This window comes from Gopherus flavomarginatus, chromosome 1, assembly GCF_025201925.1.
Source record: "Gopherus flavomarginatus isolate rGopFla2 chromosome 1, rGopFla2.mat.asm, whole genome shotgun sequence".
Taxonomy (NCBI): domain Eukaryota; kingdom Metazoa; phylum Chordata; order Testudines; family Testudinidae; genus Gopherus; species Gopherus flavomarginatus.
Genome location: NC_066617.1, coordinates 295,824,057 through 295,843,758, shown reverse-complemented (window position 1 = coordinate 295,843,758; position 19,702 = coordinate 295,824,057). Strand labels below are relative to the sequence as shown.

General features: G+C 37.8%; 1 protein-coding gene across 2 annotated transcripts in view; it reads right to left on the bottom strand.

Annotated features, from left to right (window-relative positions):
- Positions 1-3,312: 3,312 nt before the first annotated feature.
- KLHL1 (kelch like family member 1) overlaps positions 3,313-19,702 on the bottom strand; it is a 476,546-nt gene continuing 460,156 nt past the window's right edge. For both annotated transcript variants that reach the window (XM_050948454.1, XM_050948465.1), the window contains 3 exons: positions 16,183-16,395; positions 8,943-9,114; positions 3,313-3,422 (listed from right to left, as the gene is read on the bottom strand). In XM_050948454.1, coding sequence (XP_050804411.1) covers positions 3,363-3,422; positions 8,943-9,114; positions 16,183-16,395 — 445 coding nt within the window. In that variant the 3' untranslated portion in view covers positions 3,313-3,362. The remainder of the gene's footprint in view (positions 3,423-8,942; positions 9,115-16,182; positions 16,396-19,702) is intronic.

The following is a 19,702-nucleotide window of genomic DNA, read 5'->3' as shown; positions in this document are numbered from 1 at the left end:
AGTGTATTCCCTGACTATTTTCTTTGGGGGAATATGGACTATAAACTTCAAGGGTAAGATTTACAAAGGCACTCAGTGTTGGCTTAACTCTGCTCCCTTTGTAGTCAAATGTAAAAATTCCTTCGACACAATAAGAGCACAGTTAAGCCAACACAGAACTTTTGAAAAATCCCACCGCAGCTTCTCTCCCTTAATAAAATTCATGCAACAACTCTGAAGTCAAAAAGTTCTACTGACATACAGAAACTGAAGGGAGGTCAATTTTTGCCTTTAATCTACATTGTATATTATCTGTACAAGTATAAATATAATGAAGATAGATCAAGAATCACAGTCTTCCACCTTTGTTGTAAGTAAAGAACAGTGGAGAAGCTTGAAATTTTGGATGAGAGAATAGTTAGCAAAGTAGAGAAAGTACAGAGAGATTATAAAAGAGAAAATAATTGAAAAAAAATAAAGAGGGAATGTACAAAAGGGTATGAGAAAATCATGGATAAAAATGAGTAAAGCAGAGTTACAATACAAACCTCAAAATATCTGGAGTAAATGTATGGTAATTCTTTTCTGAAGATTAATATCCAGAGTTGCTATTCATATTTCAATTCTATACTGCATATAAAGTACTCTGGTGAAAATTGTGGAGGTTGAATTCAAAAGATCTTTGCAAGATCATTTGTCTGTCTCCACAGGCGCACTTGGAATTTTATTTATTTTTGCTTCCAAGGTGTGTTTTTAAAAATCTCATTATTTTGGTTTTAAAAGCACATATTTAGTTGTACAGTATGCAGATTTTAATATGACAAAAATTCTGTTTTAATAATATTCTATCTACTACTAGCAGAAATAGGAACCTTTAAAAAAAAGAAAAACATATACATTATTAAATATTTTACTTTCTTATTTTACTTGGTTGTTCCCTGTCCTACCTTCAAATAGTCATATCATTGGTTAAGTAGAAACTGATCCACTTAAGGGGAACTGAGATATTATTAGAAAACGGAATTAATTCAAAACCTCATTTAAGATCTCAAATTATTGAGGATGGAATTTACTCCTGTACCAAGGGTCAGCAAAAGTGTTATACACCACTTAAATCCTACCTAAACCCTAAAAGTAGGGCTTAATTGTGATTTATGTGATCTACTGGCCCTGAGATGGCCCTGTTCACTTTAACCTGCTATTAAGTGAGTTATCTGTTCCTATGACTAGTAAAACAGAAGGAAACTGCTTGCAGTTGGTATACACTTGGTAGCTGAGCTGTAAGATTTACTGTTTATATAGCTATGTCATACTGCAACTTTCACCACTGTTGGCGGAAAAATTGAAGAAGTGTACACAAGAAAAAAGTTGGAATATATCAACTCTTTTTGGATGGGGAAAAGAGTGGGAAGACACCAGACCATCATTTTTCCCACTGTAAGGCCCAGTTAATGGTGAAACCCTCTGGTAGTACAATCACATAAAAATTCTGGGTTTATTCCTAAATTCATACTGTAATATTCTAGTTTCATACTGCCCGTAAAGATTGCTTGGCTTTGCCTGCTACAGAGACTAATTGTAATTCAAGAGCCAAATGTTTGTGTGGAGCTTACACTCAGACTTTTGCAACTGCCTTCACACTAGCACAGAGTAGAGCACAAAGATCAAATCAGCATCTATGCCTTGATATGAAAGTTGGTTCATGCTATCTCATACTCAGGAAACAGGTGACATTATCTCTATCTTTATATTCTTGTCAACCCAAGTGGTCTCAAAGGTTTCCATTCTGATCAAATACTTAACAGTCTTGTCTTCAGCCAGAATTGCCTTCAAAACAACTAAAGGTAAACCAGTTCCGAATAATTCTGAACAGTTACGAACTGAGTGATGTCTGTAATTGAACTACAAACTTTTTTCCTAAGAGATCTGCATTAGTTCAGAGAAAAACATTGCTTTCTACCAGTAGGCCCATTCCCTACACTTCATGTGCCTTCTCGAATGCTGTGATCTCTGGGATCCTCACCCTCCATTAGGTTTTAAACTGATTCAACTGGGCAATTAGAAAATATGAAACTCAGCACTATTGCTGACTCAAAAGCATGATGTAGTTTTATTACTGTAGTTGATAAACCTTAACGGGAAGCACACAAGGGTCTGGTACATTTTCTATACAGAATGCATTAGCTCATGATGGTCTAATATTGTCTTATTCTACTTGCGTACATTTCTAATCCATCCCTTACTTGCAATAACTTTCAGTAATAAAATGGAAGGGTTTTATGGCATCTAGAATCAGGTAAAGTTGAGTGTATGGTTTTGAGAAAAAGAAAAAACAATGACATTTTTATCCCTCTTTTCTATCTGCAATGAGGCTTCTGTCAAACTTAGCCAAATGAAATTTCCATTGCCGAGTCATGTTTCATCTGTTAAATGATAGAATAGAATAGAAGTAGCTGTCTTCCAGGCTTCCAGAGGCTTCTACATGCAGAAGATGAATAAAAAATTTAATGTGCCCAGAACCCACATGCTTTATTTGAATACAAGATTAAGGTAGATTTATGAGACAGGTCCTTGGACTCATATTTTTTGCAACAAAGTCTCAATGGGACTGAAAAGCTTGCTCTTCTTTCTGCATTGAGTTTGTGCTAATTCTCTGGATATGATTTCAGGGCAACCTCTGATTCTCAACTCTGACAAGGAGGGACAGTCCAACGTTACTGAAACAAGCATTGTGTTGTTTTAATTTTTTCATTTACTTTCCCTCAGACTGTAGAGAAGCAGTTTAATCATTTTAAATGAGTAGGAGTGCTCACATATTCAGACCTTTCAACTTTTCCTCTTTACTTTAATCAGAACTGATTCCCTCTTCTTGTCTAACCACATGTCTAAATGGGAAAGCCATGACCCTTTTGAAGATAAGATTTTGACAGAAAAACATCACGTTATGTCTACTTTTCCTATTAATAAAACCAAAGTTGAAAAAGGAAATGAATGTGCTGTGATGGTTCCACAGTCAAACCTCTTTGTTTCATGAAAACTGTTCTCCTATCCCTTCTGCTCCTTATGAAGAGCTAGCCCTGGGTGCTTCCAGTTATGCAGCTCTGCAGTACACATTCTCAAGAACAGTACCTGAACTTACTGCGGTACGTTTACACATTTGCTCCTACAACAGACTGATTTTTTCTTGTTCACTGACTGAACAGTTTCGAATGACTGGACAGGGAATAAATCCTTAATCTTTCCCATTTTCAAATTTCCTCAACTTTGTGATCAACAGAGTATTCACTATGAAAATCCTTCTTTTCACAAAGTTATCATTCTTGTTGTCTGATAGAAAAATAAACATTTCACAGTCAGTAAAATCCAAAGCAGTGCTGACAAAGTCACGGTTGCTTGATGACTACGATGCAGGCACCAGCTCTTCCAATATTTAGGGAAGCCATCTGCATTAAAAAAATATGCAAATTAACAGAAAATCACACAAGAAATGGCAGAAGTATTGTGGCACATATTATTCATGAACTGTCAACATTAATAGCAGCTGAACTACCAAAAGTAGACAGAACTCAGTGATATCGTAGTACTGTAATTTTCAAACTACTTGCTTTTATCATACAGTACTCAGCTAAAAGTATAAGGAGGATAGGGAGGCAGTATGGTTTTACGATTAGGCACTAGACTGGGACTCAAGAAGTCTGGGTTTGATTATTGGCTTTGCCATTTGTTCTCTATGTGATTTTGAGCAAGCTTTTTGTCTGTTTTGTTGTAAATTCTTTGGAGTAGGGATTATCTCTTATCTGTATATTGTACAGAGCCTCCGATCTCAGCTGGGAGCTATAGGTCCTACTATAATACAAATAATTCATTTTAAAAAAACTAGCATTTTGGGTTTAGGGGATAGCTCCCTTCCTGATTATTTTTGATTAACTGCTTTTCTCTTATTCTTGCATAGTATATAAAATATGTCATGAAATATTTTCCATGGAACTGACTTGCTTTCTATTGTTTTTGAAAGACATTTAACACAGTGTAGCAATGTTTACATTTCCCCACAGCTATCAAAACTGGTATTTGCAATACCAGTGTCCATTTATACTTAGGATAGAAAGTGATTGGGCTACTGCTGTGGTCTTTGCAAAAGTTACATTTTAATGGCAATAACTGCCAGATACAGTGATGACTCATAGCTTCTGCTACTATGTGCTTGCCACAAATTCTTGTAATAACACTATTTTGTCTCAATGATTTAAATGTTGTGGTATTTTAAGGTAACACTTGAGAGTCCACTTGAGGTGTTTTTCTGCCAGCTAAATTTATGTAACATACAAACCCCAACATTCCATGATGGAATACAGTGCTATGCAATATGTGTTAGATGGCAGAATCAGCTTTACGACTAAATAGACAAATAGCGGGAGAAAAGAAGTATTTTACACGTGAGGAACTGAGGTACAGTGAGAATAAGTAATTTGCTCAGGGTCACACAAGATGTCACAGCCTAGAATTGAAGACAGACCTTTTGACTCTTAGTCCAGCACCTCAACAGCAAGACCATCTTTCTTAAACATGCACTTTAGGTCAGTCTGTGACACCAGAATTTTAAGGGACAATAATTATGAAGAAAGACGTGACACTATGTTCATTCTGATGGAACAAAAACAATAGATTCCAAGGCCAGAAGGGACCATTGTGATCATCTAGTCCATGGGTCAGCAACTCTGGCATGCAGCTTGCCAGGGTAAGCACCCTGGAGGGCCGGGACAGTTTGTTTACCTGCCATGTCATCAGGTTCATCCGATCGCAGCTCCCACTGGCCGCAATTCACCATCCCAGGCCAATGGGAAGCCGTGGCCAGCACATTCCTCGCCTGAGCCACTTCCCACCACCCCCATTGGCCCAGAGCAGCGAACCGCGGCCAGTGTAAGCCGCAACCGGCCGAATCTGCCGACGCGGCAGGTAAATAAACTGGCCTAACTCGCTAGGGTGCTTACCCTGGCGAGCCAAGTGCCAGAGGTTGCCGACTCCTGATCTAGTCTAACCTCCTGTATAACACAGGCCAAATTATCAGAACTACAGATGAAGGGCAGAACTAAAAAGTGAGGAGTGGAAAGTACTTCATGAGAATTTTAAATTATATTTAAAATCTAAAATCATTATTTAAACATATTTTAATAAGCATCCTGGCACCCACAAGGCACTGAGAAAGCTAAAAATTACACTGTAGTATGGGTAAGGGAAATTACCTTTTATATGATTTTCCATAATGTTACTACTGTACATAACCAAACTATTAGAATTGTAATCTTGGGAATCATTGGTGTTATCACTACTTTTCCTGACCGAACAATGAATAGCATCCTTATATGGATAGTGTATTATATATATTCCACTTATGCCAGTGTAGAGTTCAGAACTATTATAAGTCTTCAAAGGCCACTAAGGGTGAAATTGAAGGATAAGACACAAAGCCACAAATAAAGACCAAACTGTTAAAAACTGAGGTGCTGATACAGGCCAAAATCTCATCCTTTTTTAAGGAAATATGCTTTGTACTATGGACCTTATAATAGAATTATGGAGCCTTAAAATTCCACCTCTCCTGCAAGATGAATTCCAATGAATAGCATTGACTTCCTGTAGTAAAGTCTCCCTTTCTGTCGGGCTGGTGGAACAATAAGATTCCAGAATAACACTGAACATGTGGCTCCAGAAATCCTTCCTACGGCCTGGATCCAGGATATGAAAAGCTGTCATTCAGTCATTCTCTGGTTGCTTTTGCAGCATTTATGCTGCAGTAGGAAGTGTGACCTACTGTGTACTTCATGGCCATGCTACATGCAAAATGGCTGAAGGCAGGATTTTTCCTTCAGACTTTAAGACATGTTGTTATGACAAATCAAAACGATATGCAAATCAAAGACAGTGCTGATTCGTTGTTCTTTTTTATAAGACCATAGTAAAGTCTATTCTCACCTCATTAAATAAGGACCAGATTCTACCGCTTTTCCTAATGTCTATTATACTTAGTAATCTCATTCAATGGAAAGATACTACACAGGATGAGGAAAGGTGGTAGAATTAAGTCCTAATGGATTTATGCCTGACATTCCCAAGAGGATTAGTGGGAAGTACCCAGATTAATCTTGTATCCATCAGTGGGAGACAATAAGATTTATTTTAAATTACACTAAAGCACAACAAAATCCTAAAGTATACAGTTCAATTCTTGTTTTATAATCTTTTAAAATCCAGAGTTAGAAAAAATTTCACTTTGACAAAAACAGGTGTCTGTGCACTGATATATGCACAGGCACACATATTTATTAGATTACTAGACTGTGCGATACTTCACTCATGCTTTCCATAGCAATTTGTGAAGGCTTTAACCAGGAAAAAGAATTCCCAAGATAACTATATCAATGTTCACATACATTGATTGTCCTCTGGGTGAAATTAACCCACAGTGCAGAGGGTTGAAGCAAGACTTCTGCAATACCTGATTCATTTGGTGAGGCTGCATGAGGTGGAGGATGAGAACAGTTGCTAAGCCTGTAGGACTGATAAATGAAATTGTTTTCAATTGTTCACTTAATTAATGTAACTTCTGTTCACCATTCACTACACTTGCCTATACTGTAACTTCTGTTCCATATTGTAATTCAAACCCCATTTTAAAACACTCACTCCATTTTGTAAAAGCTTCCTCCAACCTTCATTTTTGCAAACCCTGCTGTAATCTTATTAGTTTAGTTTAGATGTGTGAATGAGGTATGTATGAATGATGGAATCAACCTCCAGCCCCAGCCTGTCCTGATGAGATAAAGTTCAAATACCAACGGCTGAAGACCTGGACAACAGCCCTAAACAAAGTAAGAAGCATCCACCCTAAAAAGAAAAGGACAACAGAACAACAGAAGGAAGATCAAAGCCAGGTCCAAGGCTGAAAGTCATGCCTGCAATTGATGGGTGATCAATCTAAACCTAGAGGCAGCGTGACACACCAAGACCTATAGACTTTGAATCCAAACTAAAAGCCTATAAAAAAGAAGGGTGAGATAAGAAACTCTGGGTAACATTCTGCTGCCAACATGGAAGGACATCAGTGCCTGCCCAACAGAGATCCAGCTTGTCCTTGTGCCCAGCTTTCCTGGCCAGTTAGCTGCCACAAGCTACGAACCCAAACTGCAAAATCAAGCCATGAACTTAAGCTATATTTAGGACTGGTAACTATGCAGCAGCTGCAGAACACCTAATGAATGTGGATGTGTGTGTGTGAATGTGTGTGTGTGTGTATAGGTATTAGGTATAATGTAAGTGTGTGTGTGTGTGTGTGTGTGTGTATAGGTAATAGGTATAATGTGTGTGTATAAGAATTAAAATATTAGTTATTAGTCAGAAATTGTTATCATAATAAATGTGGCATCTTTGCGTTGTCCCCTTTAATAAGATCCTGCTGGTTTTTACTGGTCTAATATAATTGGTATAACAAGCCTTCCATATTCTGAATACTGTGGAGAAAGTCTCCAGTCTGATCCCAAGCAGGCAGGAGCCAGATGTGTAAAAGTCAGGGTTACTAGTTTCAAAACCATGTGGCTCCAGTGTTCCTAACTTGACTCCTACTCTGTATGCAAGGATAATGGGGCTATTGCTTGCTATTTCAACCCATGAACATAATTAGTTGCTGTAGAAGGGTGGGGCTGCAACGGCATGGCCTGTGGAAGATTAGGTGGTTCATTCATTGTTCTAGCACCATCATAATGGCTACTCCAGAAAAAACTAAAAATCAGAAAGCTTTCTTATTACTGAATTCTACAAAACCCAGTTGCTCAGACTTTTTTATGGGGACTGTTATACCTTTATGCCTTTTTGAAATTTTTCTTCCTCATTGGCCTATCATATCACAGGATGCATAATCAATAAATCATATGCTTGTATTTTCATTAGCAATAAGTGATGACAAAAAGAGACAGAGTGATAAGAAACAGAACTTTTCCAAAATATACTAGAAAGCCATTGCTATGTGTCTCCAAAATATTCCAAGCATTCGTAAATCATGCCAGTCTATGTTTCTTCTGCCATCAGCTTAGTTCCATCCATCATACCACAGCTGTATATTCCATATTTCAAGTCACATTTTTTATACTTCAGCATTCATCGTATTTCATAGTGTCCATTATATTAAGACAATGGTAGGAGAGAGTGAATAGAAAACTCTACATGGTAAAAAAATGGAACAAACTGCTTTCCCAGAAAGAAATCTGCATGACCTATGTGTCACCAAACAAAACACCAGAGCCACTTTTGACAACTACAGATTCAGTTTCAACCAGTATACTGAAAATTCAGACTGAAAATACCATTGCAACTGAAAATTAGACAGATTAAAAACTTTATTAAAAGCACAGCTAGATAATATTTTTAGCAACGATTTTATCTGTCTCTTCTTGGCTTCATAGGAGACACTTTTTTCTTGTTTCTTCTGGGGAAACTCGTATCATAATAGTTGTTGAACTATTAGCAGGGCCAGCTCTACAGTTTTCACTGCCCCAAGCAGGGTGCTGAATTGCCCCCGCTGTCTGCGGGGGCAGTCCGTGTGCCCTTAGGCCGGCAGGCGCGTTTCCGCGGCGGCGGCAATTCAGTGGCAGCTTCTATATTTAGCTGAAGCCACCCTGGGCAGCTAAACATAGAAGCTGCCGCCGAATTGCCCTCACCACGGAAATGCGCCTGCCGCCCTAAGGGCACATGGATTGCCCCCACCCTCCGCAGCGGCAATTCGGCGTGCTGCTTGGGGGCAAAACAGGGACCGCCGCCCCTTGCAGAATGCTGCCCCAAGCACCAGCTTGGAATGCTGGTGCCTGGAGCCGGTCCTGCTATTAGGCATAATTTTACAGCTATGGCAGTGTCAGCTACTTACGAACGTTAATTCATTGTGAAAAAAAAAAATAAAACAAGTTTAAAAGTACCAGCGTCCATTCATTAGTTTGAGGGTCATATGATTCCATAGTGTTCAGGTATGTCTGGCCATCATATCCACCCACTGCATATAATTTATCACCAAGAAGACAGACACCAACTGCATCTCGAGGCATACTCAATGGAGCCACCATTGTCCAAGTATCAGTTTTTGGATCATATCTGAACAAGAAAAAAGGAAGATGCAAGCTTAATGAAAATCTAGGTATTAGCTCATATCCATATTTACAAAAAATCTGTCCTTAAAAAACTTGTTTACAAGCATCTTATCATAAACAATCTTTTCAGCAGCAGAAAAAAAATAATTATGTGCTAGATTCTGATACTTTTATGTTGAATGGCAATTTATTCTGGGAGTAGTCCCTTGGAAATAAATGGACTATTTGCAGAGTAAGATGCTGTTTAACATGACTATGACTAAGAATGGCAGAATCTGGCCCGATGTAAAAGAAACCCAAACTCGTTAAACTGTCCTTCTATAGTATAATGGAAACTACTTTTCCTAAAATTAGACTGAACTCTGCAGTAACTTCACTAAAGCCTGTCTGAGAAATCAAGAGATGTTTCATGCTGTACTGTGCCACTATTACTCATGTTAAGTAGCACTACTAAGAAGGAAAGAAAGAATGATCTAATGTAAAAAAAAATAGTGTTTATCCCAGTGTAATATGACTGGGTACGATGCTCAAAAGTACCTAAGAATTTAGAAGCCTAAGTCCAACCAAAAGTCAATAAGGGCTAGGTTCATAATAAGTCACTTAGCCATAGATTCACAAAGATACTTAGGTGGTGTGATGGTTTTATCTTTTAGGTGCCTAAAAAATCACAGAAATATAGTGATTCACAGAGCCTGAGTTAGGTGCCTATGCTCCCCTATACAATGAGTGGGGAGAGATAGGCAACTTAGAGTGGGGTTCACAAAAACCAGCGCACTAGGTGAGGAGTCAGCTATACAGCCTATTGGCAATGTCAGAGAGAGGTGTGTGTCATAAGCCCTGCCCCTCTCATGGAGATAATCACCTGAGCCTGTGCTGCAGGGAGGTGCCTGTCTCTATTTTTGATCCACAACCATGAACCTTCTTTGGAGTTAGGAACCTAAGGCAGTTTTTGCAAGAAGTCAGGGGACAGAGGTTGAGAAGATGAGAAGGAGGACCCCATACTTTATCAATGTTAGACTGTGGTTTGGGTAGTCATCAAGGATGCAGAAGACATACTTACACACACATACACTGTTGAGGAGACATGATTTAAACAAGACTCTACCACTCTCAGGTGAGTGCTCTAACAATTGGGCTTTGGAATACTGTAATGTGGGGCTCCCTCAGTCTCTCCTGTTGAAGCCATTGCACTTTGGAGAAATATTTAAAGCATCATTTTGGCCAGAGAAAGAGAGAGACAGAGAGCACCAAACCATAAGAATGACTACCCAGGATCCTGTCCTCCTTCTCCAATGACTCTTTAATTATTTATCCAAAGTAAAACAGCTTCAGCAGAAAAGTTGAAGGGGGCCTCATAATAAAATATCCCATAGCCCAATGGATAGAGCACACACCTGAAAGGTGGCAGAGCCTTGTTCAAATCCCTTAATCTCATCAGGCAGAGGAGAACTTGGACTGGGTCTCCCACATGCCAGGTGACTTCCCTAACTACTGGGCTAGGTGTTATGAGAGAGAGAGAGCTGGCTGCCACCACTCTGTTTTGTGTGAACTCACCTAAGAGGTCGAATCCAGTAGGCAGTCTCTGAGTATGCATACTGGATTGGGTCCCACATGCAAGTTAGGCAGCCAATTTTTACCTGACTTGCGAATCATTGTGAAGCTTAGATGGGAGATAGTGGGGCAGCTGTGCACATGCCCAGTGACAAACACACGTGCACCTAGGGAACTTTTTATTGAAAAAATCTTAGATGCAGAATGAGTTTAGACACCTACAGAGTTCAGTGGAAGTTATGTGAATTGCAGTAGTGCCTAAATCTGGGACTCAGGCACCTAAGCACAGACTTAAGTGCCTAAAAACTTTTATGAACTTAGGCCTTAGGCACTTCTGAAAAATGTATCCACTTATTATCTATGCCATTACTTTCACTGGGCTAGCTGTTTCTTCCACTTGCCTTTAGTTTGCTATGACAGACATTCTGGCACAGCCTGCTCAAACCTGCTTTAATCAAATCTCCATCTTCTCTGTCAAAACACAGACTTGCTTTTTTTTAAAAAAAAAAAAATCACTCTATGAGATTTATCAAAATCTGATGACATCAGCTTTGATGCTTCTATGTAATGATGTTAAATCCTGATGAGTAGAAACTGTGAATCAGACTTCCAATTTCAACTATCCTGATTTTGGTATGTATGTAAGGGCATTTTCCAATCAATTTGATTGTTTTAGAGAAAAACAAAAAGCTATATTTCTTTGCGTATCTTTCCCAAATCTTCTGCAGATGGAAGTAATACTGCATATTATTATTTTATTAGAGGTGTAATAAAAATACCCAGTATTTTTCAGTTACCAATTATATTATTTGGGGGTTATTTTGACCATTTTTTAAAATAGCATTTACTCCCAAATAGGTGATGTTCAGGATATAATGCTGTTAAAAATATGAGCAAAAGCTCAGTAGCTTCTCTCTTTGCCCTAAACTTGACAGCTTACAAATTATTTATTTCTATATTTAGAAACTTTTATGGTATCCCCTCTCACCCTGGAGCACATGAAGTTGCTACAAAGATGAAATGTACAGCTGTTTTTCACAGAAGAATGTAAGAAAATGTAAGCATTTTCCAGGCAATTACAAATAGGGAGCTCTTTTTTTCCAGTTGTGTTTTGTTGACAGAATTGAATTATAAGCATTCTATTTAGACCCTGATTACCTGTTTATAAAAAAAAACAGTGATGTTCTTTATTTTTAGCTTGCCTGTTTTTTCAACTACTCACCTTGACCCTTGCAGTCAGAAAGAGAATACTGTATCATAGAGTCTATTAAAGTTTATTGCCCTCTGGGAGGTGAAGACACAATGCACACTTAGTAAAGCTGGTTGTAAAATGAACATTAGCTAGAGGCATATGGTGCTTTTGGAGGAAAAGTCATACAGTCTTTGATAAAATCCATTCAGAATTAACATTTTGGGCTTTACCATATGTGTATTTTCCCTTCCAGGTCTTCAGACATTATTATAATCCCCATCCTCCCATAATTAACAACAATTAGGATAATACTGGTAGATATAATAGATTTCTTGGTCTTTAGTCAAAACATTCAGTCCTTTAAAAAAGATGGAGGAGGAAAAATGTATTATAACAATATTTTAATTCTCAGCTAGACAGTACAAAAACCTGCTCAATTTACTTATCTGAGTAGTTCCAGTGAAGTCGATAGGATTAATAAAGTCAGTTAAGTGAATACATGTTAGCCCCAATTATATGTTTCACTTAAGAGACCAGTTTAATGAAGGTGAAAATAAAGACAAATAATTCTTTTAACACCAAATTAGGAGAATGTTATTATGAACTGCAAAGCAGTTAAGAGGACACTAAAACCCTGTTAAAACATTTAACAAATATTTCACAAATTCCATATTTTAGGTACAGTATATGGGCTCTGGCACTATCTAAGTTACGTCCTTCTTAGAAAATACAATTAACTGAGGATGACAGTATAGATGTGGATGAGACTTTTTTAAACAACTAACAAAATCGTCCAAACCACAGGGCCTGGTGGTAACGGAAGACTTCAACTACCCAGGCATCTCTTGGGAAAATAATACAGCAGGGTACAGATTATTCAACAAATTCTTGGAATGCATTGGACACAACTTTTTATTACAGAATGTGGAGAAAGCGACTAGAAGAAAGGCTGTTCTAGATTTGATTCTCACAAATAGGGAGGAACTGGTGAAGGTTTGAAGATGGAAGGAAGCTTGGGTGAAAGTGATGATGAAATGATAGAGTTCATGATTCTAACGAAAGGTAGGAGGGAAAACAGCAAAATAAGAACAATGGATTTCAAGAAGGTAGACTTTAGCAAACTCAGAAAATTGTTAGGTAAATGGAAAGCAAATCTAAGGGGAAAAGAGTTCAGGAGAGTTGACTGAAGAGATCTCTGAGCCATTAATGACTATCTTTGAGAACTTATGGAGAATGGAAAAGATACTAAAGGAATGGAAAAGGGCAAATATAGTACCAATTGATAAAAAGGAGTATAAGGACAATCCAGAGAATAACAGACCAATCACCTTAACTTCAGTACCCAGAAAGAATAATGGAGCAAATAATCAATCAATTTGTAAGCACCTATAAGATAATAAGGTAAGTAACAGTTAACATGGATTTGTCAAGAACAAATCATGTCAAAGCAATCTAATATCCTTCTTTGACAGGATAACATGCCTTGTGATGGGAGGAAGAAGTAAATTTAATATATTTTGACTTTAGGAAGGCTCTTGATCCCATCTCACATGACCTTCTCACAAGCAAAGGATGCATAGCCTAGATGATCATAATATAAGGTGGATGGAAACTATATTCAGAGAGTAGTTATCAGTGGTTCACAGTCAAGCTGGAAAGCACAGTGAGTGAAATCCTTCAGGGATGCATCCTGGGTTTGGTTCTATTCAATGTCTTCATAACTGATTTGGATAATGGCTTATACACTTACGAAGTTTGTGGATGCAATCAAGGGGAGGGGATACAAGCCCTTTGGAGGACAAATTAGAATTCAAAATGATCTTTACAAACTGAAGAAATGCCCTGAACTAAATAGGATGAAATTCAGTAAGGACAAATGTAACGTAATAGACTTGGAACTGGGTGTTATAATTAGGATGACCAGATGTCCCATTTTTAAAGGAACAATCTCATTTTTGGGCACTTTTTCTTATATAAGTGCCTATTATCCCCGACCCTCATCCTGTTTTTTCACAGTTGCTATCTGGTAACCCTAGTTATAATGGATCAAAATTAAATGTGAATCAAGACTGTAATATTATGGGGGAAAAAACCAAAAATTATTCTGAGATGCAGGAATGCTATAATCAAGACATGAAAAGGAGTTCTTCCACTTTACTGAGCATTGATAAGGCCTCAACTGTAGTACTGTGTCCCGTTCTGAGCACCACACTTCGGGAAAGATGTGAACAAATTGGAGAAAGTACAGATGAATGCAACAAGATTTAAAAATGGGTTGTTTAGTCCGGAGAAGAAAAGACTGGGAAACATGACAACAGACTTTAAGTACATAAAAGGTTGATATAAAGAAGTGGGTGATAAATTGTTATCCTTATCCATTGAAGACACTACAAGGAGTAATGGTCTTAAATTGCAGCAAGGGAGATTTAGGCTAGACATTAGGAAAAATGTCCTAACTGTAATGGTAAAGCACTGGAAGAAATTATATAGGGAGGTTGTAAAATCTTCATCATTGGAGGTTTTTAAGAAAAAGTTAGACAAACACATGTTAGGAATGATCTAGATAATACTTAGTGCTACTTCAGTGTGGGGGACCGGACTAGATGATCTATAAAGATTCCTTCCAGTCCTACATTTCTATGATTTTGTAATTCTTTGTGTCAGTGCCTTTGTGTCTAATAAAAGCTTAGAATCAAGTCTTGTGCAGGTTACATATGCAAATAAGTTTGGTGTACAATTATCAGTTTTTAGGCAACAAAAGTCTAGAACTACAAGAATGGAGATGTTGCAGGTCACAGTTATGTGGAGAAGATTCTAGAATACCTGTTTAAAATATGCTTGGCTCAAAGCAGTGCTCTAAATTCCTCACTTTCATGTGCACTAAATTAATCCACAACTTTTTTTGGTATGGGTTTATTTAACATAAACAGTACGTGTATGTGAAATGACATAAAATACTATTAGATGTGCCCATATTTTTTTAAAGGAAAAGTGAATTAAAATTAACAGAGATTAGGTTGTGTCATATTTCAACACAAAAAAAGGAAGTACTACAATTTGTTTCCTCAATTTCTTTCATAATGCCTGGTTATTAGATAAGAGTAACATTTTATATAAAGTGACAAATTCAACCCTCAGTTACATGCTTACATTCCCATTGATTTCAGTGAGGGGAGAATTCAATCCAGAAATAAGGGAGTAACCAGAAACCATATGTGGCTGATAAAGAAATGAAGTTCACACACTTCTTTTTTTTCAGATTCCAAAGTAACGCTGCTCCTATATGACAGCCAATACAGATGTTAGAAAAGTAAAAGGTGTTCTAGCAGTTTCACTCTCTGTTTTATCTAATTCATGAGCCTCAGGTAAATCTAGGGGTTTCATCTCCATGTCCACTTCTAAAGATTTTGATTAACTTTCTCCTTGGAAAGGAGTGGCAGCTGTAACTCTGTATGTTCCCACTTTCCTGTTTAGTCCTCCATTTTAGCATTATAACTTTTGCATACCTTTGATATGTTAATTTTCTTAGTTTTTTTTTTAAACAATGTAACTAAAACCTCAATTAAATGTAGAAGCGTACCTGCAAATCAGGCAGGATAGCTCTTAATAGCTCCAATAGTGCCCTGGTGTCCTATTAAACTCTCTTGATTCACAAAATATTTGCTTGTGAAATGCAAAGTACTGGCTATATACTGTAAATACAGTGTCAGTCAATAACAGTCCTGCTGAAGGAACCACCATGGTGCAGTGTGCATCAGCATTACTTAAAGAGCTTTGTTTTATTACTTGCCTGACTATAATTTAAAAATTGCTAAATCTAATTTGGTATTACAGGTTTGCTTTCATGCTGAGCTCTTGTCTCTTCAATAAGAAAATATTTCTGCCTTAGATACAGAAGTTTCCAGTGGAAATGTGAACAGAGCTTAGTTCTGCTTCTGTGTTAGTGTGCTACTAATGCAGTGGTTCTCAAACTTTTATACTGGATGCAAAGCAGGGTTTGGGGTGGATGCTGACAGCTCACAACCCCCATGTAATAACCTCATGATCCCCTGAGGGGTCCCAATCCCCAGTTTGAGAACCCCTGTACTAATGAAACAAAACACCACAAGTATTGTTTTCTATAAGCCCACTTTTGTATGATAGTTGTTATTGTAATAGATTATATTTATCTTATTAAAGTAGTTATATATGGTTAACAACATTTTTTTTGAGTTCACTTGTCATTTAGTTAAAAAAGCATACTTAACTCTTACAATTTTTAGGATACAGACAATTGTAACCTGTTTTGCATTCCAAAACAGCACATGTAATTGTACACTAAATGGATACCTTTCTACATAGTCCAGCAGTCGGGAACAGTGGTTAGAAGCAGGAGCATCATGGCCTCCAACTGCATAGAGAAAGCCATCACATGTGGCCACACCTACACCTCCTCTTCTCTTACACATCGGAGCACACATATTCCATTTATTTGTGTGAGGATCATAATACTCCATTGAACTCAAACAAGAACTTCCATCACGACCTCCCACTGAATATAACCTAAAAAACACAAAACCCAAAACATGCAAATTTCAGTACAAGGAGTTTGATAAGCAAAACTATAAACAGAGAAGCTTTGTTTGCTTTTCTCATCTGTCGTCTGAAATGAAGGGACTACGGAATACGTATTGTCAAATTTCAAGTTCACAGAAGTATGACACACTGGAAAATAAATTGACGTTAGTACTATTGCCAAATTCACATTCTTCTTTGTGTTCTGCCAACGCTCAGTGGAATGGAAGTTATTTCCTGATTAATCATTTGGGAATAGATGGTTTAATTCACAGCTCAAAATGCATACTACTTTCTTCTGCCTCATGGGCCAGAAATCTCAGGAGAACTTGCTTCTCCCACGATTTCCAAACCACAGAAGCAGGGTTGCTGCACAGTTGCCCACTATCTGCAGAAGGAAGGGAAAAGAACAAGGAAAAGTGCAGGTGCTCAGTCATGCTCGGTAATCTAGGTCAAATAAGATCTGGGTAGACAGAGGAATGGGTTGAAATTGGTTTAGATGAGGACAGAAATAATCTGGCTGAAAACTACTGTACAAATTTTATAATTGCAGTTTTAGAACATAAGTGGAGGGAAAATGGATTTTTGAAATCATAGAAATTTTTTTGTACAAGCTGCTGTGTACAATTTAGAAGAGGAAAAAGCAAATTATCCAGTCAGAAAGCAGAAAGAATATCACCAACTTCCCATACACAATCTATTCACCATTTTCTTGGCTGTCCTCCTGTTCTCTGCCCTTGAACTCTAGTCTCAAATGGCTCCATAATAGGATTCCCTTCATCCAGCCTTCATATATGCCCATACCATCTCAGCATCCTCTCTTGTGGCTTTTCTCTGATGCAGCAGACCTAGGTCTCATTCCTGATGAGATCATTCCACAAGTGACCCAGCAATGGTCTTCTCAAGTGCCTCTCTTTTGTCCCTCATGTCTCCAATCCCAACAGAAGAGCTGGTATTACCATAGTTTTGTGTTGTTGTTCCATAAGTAGTTTTGGCATTTGTTGATCATAAATAATTCCACTTATCTTGTACCAGACTTCCCCCTAGTCAGCAGCCTTCCCTGAAGTTTGCTCTTGATTTGTCCATTTGTCACTAACCAACCCCTTAGGAACTTAAACAAAGAAACCTGATTTAGGAACTGACCCTAATTGTTGATATTCAACTGTCTTGATTCCATGGGAGACCCTACCTGACTTCTGTGGTTTCTTTGCTCATTTTTAGACCATAGTTTGTTAGTTCTCTGTTCCAGGCATCACTTGACGAGTATTCATCACTATCAGCCATTAGCACAACATTGTCTACAAAGTTTAACTCTGTACCATATTCTATTTGGAATTGCTTACTTATGAAGCCTGTCACAATTATGAATAGTAATGGATAAGCACTGATCCTTGATGGAGCCCAACCTTCACCTCAGAACCCTTCATTGCACCTAAGGGTATCTGTACCTTTGTCATGGAACCATCCTACACAACCATCACCATCTGGACAAGGTCCTCCAGTACCCCACAGAATTTCAGTGGAGGCCTCAGCAGTCACTGAGATACTTTGTCAAATGTTTTCTCCAAATTTAGGAGAGCCCACTCTGCTTGATGTTTACCTTCAGCTTCTTTTCGGCCAACTGTCTATTGATCAGCATATAATCTGTCATCCCTTTTCCTTTTCTAAAACCAAACCACTCCTTTCCTAAAATGGGCTCCACTATTCCACAAGTATGACTGTGAATGATTCTCTCTAATAGTTTCATGCAGTGGGACAGGATTAATTGTTTGTTACTTTGAATAGTCTTGTATGCAACCTTTTGTTTGTATATAGGTACCAGTATAGACTTTCTCCATTCTTCTGAAATTTTCTTCTCTTTCCAAACTGTGTCCATCAATGTCTCTCAAGTCTTTGATCATAGCTGCCATGACTTCATCTGGACCTGCTGATTTTCCAGGTGCCATTTTCAGAAATGCAGCCTTAACAGAAATGCTTCTGACAGGCCATTGATTATCAGTTCACACAATGGTAGCTTGGCACATAAAGGGTTCTCCTCACTAAGTATTTTGCCACCTTTTATGTGCCATTTTTCTTGTTACAAGCAGTCTGCCCCTGCATCCCTTACAAATGGCATCTTCCATCTTCCCTCCTTTTGCTTCTTCTCCACATGATCACATATCTTTTCTGTCTGGCAGTCTGATTACCATTCTTCAACACATTATACAGCTCACCTAAAGTTAGGGTTCTCATCATTCTGATAGCTTGATTTGCTGCTCCCTTGAAGGCTCTGTAGGCAGCAACTGCTTCTTCTGATGGATTACTTTCCATCACTTTATGACTTTTTCCTTATTTCTTACTTCTTTTTGCACTTCCTCATTCCACCAGCAGTTTTCATGAGATATCCTCACTGTTGAGCTTAAATCGGCGATGAAGAGCATTATTTTTCTTATTATGTCTTAAATGTAGATATCTAAAATGTATGGTAAAGTCCTAGTTTGTTTTCATAGGCTTCTGATTGAACTGGTAGAGATTCTGGTCTATGTAATATGCCTAAGGGATAGTTTCAGGGAATGATACATGCAGGTACTGTTTGTTGATTTTCTTCAATGACATATGATGAATGTATCAGCAAGCAAGGGCTGATTTATGTGTGGAAGTCCTAGAAAAACTCTAAAATCTATTTTCAAATTCCAATTATGAAAATTCTGTTGAATTATATTTCAATTCTGCTTGTAACTGTTGTAGGCAAATGAAAATAATTTCCATCTCTTATAATGGTTCCTATGATGACATGATTCTGATTTCATTTTTCCAGTGTTACCCATGCTGCATACATTTTTATATGAATCCTTTTCCAGTCCACTGCCTGTTCTACAGTCCCCACAGATTAACTAATAGAAATGTGGGCTAGTTTAAAGTCGAAGCACTGAGCAATTTAGGATGCAAAAGTTTCCTGCAGTGAAACAATTATTCATTTGGAAGCTTTTATTGTTCTAAACACTCCATGAATTCCAAGCTCATTAAATGTTCATTTACTGTTATGTTTCTTTGGCACTGAAGTTGTTGTCCTGAACAAGGAAGCCCAATTCTACCACTAATCTTTAGTGAGTCCATAGAACTTTGAGGTATTGCCTCATAGACACCCTTGTACGGTAACACAAGTAGGCAAGGGAACTAGACTGCATTGATCTATCATGTGAAGCGGATGTCAAATAAAGCAACAAAGCAAAAATATAAAGTAATTCTCTTACAAGAATGCCTGCAAACTCAGTATTAAGACACTTGTCTTTTCATCTGATTTCTATTGTTCAAG